Genomic DNA, 7732 nt, shown 5'->3' with positions numbered 1-7732 from the left:
AATGACATGCGCCCGAGTAATCAACCACATCATATTTTGTTGGTGAACACTAAAGTTACATATAGTCGTTTGCAATAGAATCCAACAATCATGTAAACAAATATGGCGGACTGACATTGACAGCGTATTGTTTATGCCCATAGTGATGTCATAGTGTTCTAATTAGATTAAATATATAAGCCATAGACTATAAAATAAAACTGATTATATATAAAAAAGTGTTTATTAAAACAAATTTAAATCTTCGTCTTCTTCATCATCACTATCAGAAGTGTCGCCGGTGACCGTAATTATAAATGGAACCACTGTGTCATCGCTTGCCGTGTCTAAAATGCCGTCGGGCTTTTTCATTTCTTCCTCTTGCTTTTTTCGTTTTGGTTAATTATATTAAGCTCTTGAAAATTATTTTTTATTGTATTCAAATAATATTAAATTAAAATTAAAAGATAACTTCAGATTACGAACAACACTAACTTTTCAATGACTTATAGAGTTCGATGAGTAAAAAACTAAGATGACAGCTTGTCAAATACTTTGAAATTTTTACGTTGCAAATGTTTTAACAAATTTAACATAAAAATACAAGTTAAATCGTGTTGAAGATAATGTGAAAACAATGGTGCGTTCTATGACTGTTCTAGACTATGTTCATAATTGATCGTCAAATGTATGTGATTACGGAGTAATCGTGACAATTTGGTTTGTTTACATGATTGTTGGATTCTATTGCAAACGACTATACATATTACATCATTAATAATATCTAATATTTTAGGTCAAGCAGTAAAACCGACAATAAAAACCAACAAGTCCAACTAACGAAACTGACCCCAGTGGAACAAGTTACCACTAGAAGTATTACGCCAAACATTATCCAAGACAATAAGTGAGTACCTACTATGATCTAACAACTTATACCTAGCTGAACCTTTAAAAAAATACATAAAATAAAAATAAATATTTTTTTCAGTTCGATTTATGACTACACCGCTGATACCGCTGGACCAAGTTCACTCCAATTCAATCAAAACAATGAGTAAGTATATATCTACCTACTTATTGTAGTAATTTTTTTATCATAAACTTGCAACTGTCTCCCAGCATCGGTAAACATCTTTTCCCTAGTTTTTTTACCTGCTTAAACCTTTTTTACAAATGGGCATGTCTTTTGTTTTATTGAAAATGCAGCGCCTTTGTTTTATGGCTAGGCTATTGTTTAAACATTTTAGCGGTTTTTTAGCAATGATTGTTCTTAGAATATCTCACACCTGTGCGTTTTATCATATCTTTAAACGTTTGCCGCCTAAGAAGTTTTTTTTTGTTTCTTGTTCCTATACCAATAACTTTCTACTTTTATCTTCTAGTTATAGTTGCTTTATTTCATGATTGTTAATGTTTTTAGATCAAGTGGACAGTCCAACAATGAAGTACAACTGATGAATCTGACGCCACTGAAGCTTAGTACTGAAAATAAGATACCAAAAGATGATAAGTAAGTACTTTTCAAGTTTAAAAGTGGTGGAGTAAGTTGAAGCAGCGGTGAAGAGATAACAATTCTGAACTATTTCTGTTTTTTTTTTCAGAATAATGAACCAGTCCTTTCATGATGCCGCTGAACCAAGTATTTCAGCATCTCAAAATGATGAGTAAGTACTTTGGCACCTTTCCGCATCTTATTCAATGTATTATGATATTTTTCCATACATTAAAACTAAATGAATGCCTAGTGGTTAGCCACGGAGCATGACATTACGTTTTGGTATTTTTGTAGATCTTCTATAATTTTTTATTTTTTTTAGATCGGTTGATTACCACCAGTTAACAATTGGACCAGAAAAAGAAAATGAAAATTATGAGCCAGTTAATGGGAGAAGAATAATTGATTTTAACTATGTACTGTCACAATTAAAAGAAAAAGCCCACCATAATGATTTATTTGGCTGCAAGCTTGAGAACTGCATATTAAAAGGGGAAAAGCGAGCTGGCTTCCTATCAACATTTATATTTGAATGTAATATGTGTGGTGTTGTTTTTAAAATTGAATCGGAAAATTCTTCGAAGACTGAAACAGTCGACATCAATGTCGCCGCTGCTACTGGAATTACTGCTACAGGCATAGGCTTCTCCCAGTTTGAGGAGCTCATGTCTGCTATGGATGTTCCAGTTTTTACAGAAAGGTATTTTTCTAAAATCCAAGATTATGTCTATGAAAAATGGGAAAAAACTGCCGTGGAATCTATGGAGGCAGCCGCCATGCGCGAAAGAGAAGCGGCAATTGCTGAAGGAAGACTCCAGAATGGAATACCGATAATAGATGTATATGCTGATGGTTGTTGGTCCGCTAGATCATATGGAAACAACTATCGGGCTTTATCTGGGGCAGCCACTATCATCGGTCGAAGATTTGGAGAAGTGCTGTTCATGGCAGTCAAAAATAAATACTGCCTTATTTGTGCCAGAGCAGCTAAAAAGGCCGTTGTTCCTAAAGACCACAGCTGCTACAAAAACTATGATGGATCCTCCACAGGGATGGAGGCTGAAATAATTAGTGAAGGTTTCAAAACTTCCCTGGATATGTACAATATCATATACGGACGATTGATTGCAGATGGGGATTCGGCAACTTACAAAAAAATTTTAGACTCCAATCCATATGGAAACTATACAGTGGAAAAGATTGAGTGCCGAAACCACGTTTTACGTAATTTTTGTAACAAAATGCGAGCAACAGCAAAGGAAACAAAATATTCATTGCAGCATCGGAAAACACTAACAAATGAACGCATTATGGCTATGCGGAAGGCTATTATCAATTCCATAAAACATAAGAAAGAGGAAACAGATACAAATTCAAAACATGAACAAATTAATATCTTACATAAAGATATTTTGAATTCATTGGCCCACTCTTACGGTGATCATCGACGGTGCAGTGGCTATATGTGCAATAAAGATAATGTAATTGAGAGTTCTACGATGGCACAAATAGAAAACTCTACTTTTATGTTTAGATTGCGTGCTATTGTAGCGAATGTAGCTGCAAAAGCTCGCAGTCTTATTGAAGATGTAGACACAAACAGTGTAGAACGCTTTAACAGTGTAGTGGCCAAGTATGTTGGAGGAAAAAGGGTCAATTTCACTCAAAGGAGGGGCTACCAAGCAAGATGTTCCGGTGCTGTAGTAGCCTTCAATGAACATCAACCTATATCTCGATTATATAAATCAATCCTTGGCCGTAGTCCAAGAGGAAAAATACAAGACATGGAAAAAAAGAGGTGCCTAAAAAGAAAACTGAACCAAAAAAAATCAAGAAAGAAGAACAGAATGTTAAATAAACATAAAAAAGTTCAGCACGATTATGGATCTACATGTGCAGCTCCAGATATGACCCCAGAGGAATATGAAAAAGCAAAAGCCGAGTACATGAAAAGTTTTAAAAATCTTACTGCTGATAGAGACAGCATTGAACGACAAACAATATTACAGAGAGAGTCGAGCCAGTGGTTGGAATTGCGAAAAAATTTGTTAACTGCATCCAATTTTGGGCAAATTTGCAAAAGAAAAGTAAATACAAGCACTGCAAATCTAGTAAAAAATTTACTATATAAGAAAAATATTTCCCACATAACATCGATTGCACATGGGGTGGAGCACGAGATGGTGGCGTTGCAACAATTATCAAAACAACTAGATGTGCATATTGAGCCGTGTGGACTATTTATAGACCGAGAACACGCATTCATCGGAGCCACACCGGATGGGTTAATAGGTGATGATACCATTGTCGAGGTTAAATGCCCACTTGTAGCTGTCAAAACAGGAATAGATGTTGCAGTGAAGGAGAAAAAAATACAGCTGTTCAGATTTAATAAAGTTACAGGTACTACTGAAATTAACAAAACATCGAACTGGTTTTACCAAGTCCAAGGACAACTCCACGTTACTGGAAGGCAACAATGCATATTTGGCATTTGGGCAGGAGAGAATATACCGTTGAAAGTGGAATACATTAAAAAAGATGATGAGTTTTGGAAGTTGAAAATGGAGCCAAAATTGATTTTGTTTTATGAGAAATGCTTACTGCCGGAATTAATAGATCCACGACACATGCGTGGTATGCCCATAAGAGACATTCAACTTTCCGCAGAAAACAAAGAAAATGATGTACCATCAAATAACCCCTCCACTTCATCTGGTATATCAAACAACCCATCCACTTCATCTGGTATATCAAACAACCCATCCACTTCATCTGGTATATCCAGGCGACTCGATTTCACGGAGTTTTAGTAAATGATCCGAATCACCCAATTTATATTACCTACTACTCACCGTAAATAATTTGTATTAGTCTTACTTATAAGCCACTGTACCAATGTAATATGTAAACCTACCTAATATTTTAACTCTATACTGATTTTGATGATCTAAAAATGATAATTACTGATTTTGTATTTAAGGTAATAAAAACATATTTTTACATATAATTTTTTTGTATTTTCAATCTCCTGTACTGTATCCTTTAAATTTAGCGATGTCATAACCTCGCAAATGATAAAACTCGGTTGATATAACACAGCTTTTTTAATATAACGTCATAAAATACTATATATAAAACTTTTTTTTCGATCTCCCCTACAAAATTTTATACCTACTGTGGAATTTTGTATGCGAGATCGAAAAAAAAGTTTTATATATAGTATTTTATGACGTTACATTAAAAAAGCTGTGTTAATATTAAAAATGTACGTAATGGGTACTTCATCGGTACTTCCAATAAATAAATAAATTTCGTAAAAAAATGTTTGTGGTTGATAAAACACAGCTTTTTTAATATACCGACATAAAATACTATATATAAAACTTTTTTTTCGATCTCCTATACAAAATTTTATACCTACTGTGGAATTTTGTATGCGAGATCGAAAAAAAAGTTTTATATATAGTATTTTATGTCGGTATATTAAAAAAGCTGTGTTTTATCAACCACAAACATTTTTTACGAAATTTATTTATTTATTGGAAGTACCGATGAAGTACCCATTACGTAGATTTAAATGATGCGTAAATAAAAATAAAAATAGATGGGAAGATGCTGGAAAGCATGACGTTGATTTTTGCAGTAAATAAATTGAGAAGTTGGGCATACCTTCTTAACCTACTGAGATGCTTACATACCTACTACTGTGCTTATGGTTTTCCATACAAGTAGGTATATTATTTTATAAACCTCTCTAATAAAATAACTAGTAATAATATTTAAAAAAAGAATTTTGAAAAAGCAACATTATGTAATAAAGCTTATGAAGTAAATCTATTGCTTAATTATAATAGAATATAGGTATTTGCTTTACTATACTTTAGAATAACCGTTTATTATAATTAAGCAATAGATTTAAAAAAATACTATTTTGAAAAAAAAAATAGTTTAATGTTGTGTTTCATTATCTCTCTGTATGGTTAATTACTCTGTGCTAAATACAACTCTTGAGAGTTGCGACTGCGACGTAACGAAAAGCGCGCGAAGCATTTTCATTGGGCATAGGGCGTGGCCTGTGCGGGGCTTCCTCACCCCCTGGATAGAATTCGCACTCGGAACATAGAGCGTCTTAAGTACTTTTGTTTAACAACTTTTGAAAAGCGAAAAATATTTGCTGCTCTATAGAAATCTTGACAGTCATTTGACTTTTTTCAAAAGACGTACAACAAAAGTTGTGCAGAATGACCCCCTGAGTCACTACCTTTCATCTTAGTATACCACTCTTAATGCATGCAACTATAATATTATGTAGAATCTTTGAAAATCGAAGGAGCTTTTATTCGCCTAGCAAATTTGACTTGAAAATTACTCGTACTTATAGGTATTATTATAATTACTTACGGTGGAATATAGTCGAAATAATCATCAATACCATAATTATTATATTATTATTGTGTTCGTGTTCTAACTCATAAAAATATAGCAGACGTATATTATTGACCATAACCGCGAACTAGAGTACCAGGAGTCCAGGACTTTACAGGACACAGGACGAGGTAAAGCTAACGGCACACGGGCAACTTTAAAGCGCAACTCAAACCCTAAACAACTGTTGGGCAACACAATGTTTGCACTAAAGATCCTAGCCCACTGTGAAACGGCCCATCTGTAAGTAGTAAGCTGAATCGCAAACAAATTCCTCAAAGGGAGGGGGACCCCCCTTTTTATGAATACTTTATACGATTTGAAAAACCGTTTAAGACGGAGCGTAAGTCTGCGCAAGTGTTTTGCTAGCGATTTTGCCGTTTGAAGCCTTCAAGTGTTTCACGTCTGAAAATTTGCCGTTTTATTGCTATAAGTATTTAGTCATTTGTTTATCTTGTAGGTTTCAGCGTAATGATTTCAGTAATTATGAATTACATAAATAAAAGTAATGTAAAACTTTGACTGACCTTACATTTTGGCCGTGGTTTGTAATTTTTGTCATAATAATTTACTTATCTCATTTTTTAAAACATACCTATATTTTTTTTGAATCTGACTAATCTAATGTGTACCAGTTAAGAGATGCTGTGGATTGTTGATACCTACGCTACGTTGGTGGTAGTGGTGGTAAGGTTTCCCAACACACCATATTACCATACAACAGACGTATTATATTACATCCAGTGATTTATTGACAAAATTACTTTACAATATTTGATTCATAATTTCAATCTAGAATCAAAGCTATTAAGCATATATCCCACCAATTCCACTGATCCACATTTAATCCCAACCATTAGTCCATAAGGGCAGTTTCACATGCGCCGATTTGTTTAACTATCACCCCTAATAAAAGGAGTCTTCGTTTAATCACTTTGTTTTAGTGTTGTGACGAATATGCATAGATTTTATCGATAAATCGTTGATACGGGGGATGTTTTAAAGGTAAGTCAATTTACGTACTTCTACATAATATATTATTTTTTAATGATTAATAATATTATAATAATTATTATTTGCTTTTTGACGCCGTACTAACACATACACATAAGCATCATTTCTCGTCTGTCAAACATCTTTCAGATCCATATAATTTAAATTAAAAGGGAATAAAGAAAAAGGGACACCACAAAAGGGAAAATTAAAACAAGATGCAATCAAAGTAGACAAGCAAACACAAAAAAATGAAGTTAAAAAGAATAAAAAAGTGGACAAACAAACTCAAACGGATGCAGAAAAGAATAATCAAACTAAATCAAAGCTACCTAAAAAACATGGTAAACGACCAGTAATTAAATCAAGCCAAGAAAAAAAGAAGAATAAACTTTTGCTCATTAGCACCACCAAAAATCAAAGCATACTAGAGACAGCGAAAGTGATTTGGGGAGAGGAATACGAGTTCTGTCATTATATCTATCCTAACACAGGGATTAAGGTAATTTTCAGTGATCTGCAAATGAAATTAAAAAATCTTACGAAAAATGATATGTGTATTATGATGATTGGAGAAGAAGATTTCAAACATACAAATAATTATTTTGAGCTGGTTCTGCACATAAGACAAGCAACGGAGAGCATTGTTCATACGAATATTTTGGTTTGCATGCCTACTTATAAATATTCAGAGAACACAAATGTATTTAATTGGAGAGTAGAATCATTTAATAACCTACTCTATCTGGATGTTCTCTCAAATGAGCATGTTTATTTGATGGATCCAAATGTAAATCTATCCTATGACCATACAATGTTTCTTAGATATGGACA

The 7732-nt window shown here is 33.5% G+C and overlaps 1 protein-coding gene across 2 annotated transcripts; it reads left to right on the top strand.

The window, feature by feature from the left end:
- The first annotated feature begins 684 nt into the window (after positions 1–684).
- On the top strand, positions 685–5610 carry LOC105398333. 2 transcript variants are annotated; one of them, XM_038112842.2, is made up of 5 exons: positions 685–886; positions 971–1036; positions 1403–1492; positions 1584–1646; positions 1800–5610. In XM_038112842.2, exons 3-5 carry the CDS (start codon positions 1437–1439, stop codon positions 4288–4290), a joined length of 2610 nt encoding a protein of 869 aa, XP_037968770.2. In that variant the 5' UTR covers positions 685–886; positions 971–1036; positions 1403–1436; the 3' UTR covers positions 4291–5610. The 2 variants fall into 2 exon arrangements, with proteins under 2 accessions (XP_037968770.2, XP_048483949.1); XM_048627992.1 differs by having other exon boundaries at positions 685–1036.
- The last annotated feature ends 2122 nt before the right edge of the window (positions 5611–7732 follow it).

The sequence above is a fragment of the Plutella xylostella genome, chromosome 19, assembly GCF_932276165.1.
Source record: "Plutella xylostella chromosome 19, ilPluXylo3.1, whole genome shotgun sequence".
NCBI lineage: Eukaryota > Metazoa > Arthropoda > Insecta > Lepidoptera > Plutellidae > Plutella > Plutella xylostella.
This window is presented reverse-complemented; position numbering and strand designations above follow the sequence as displayed.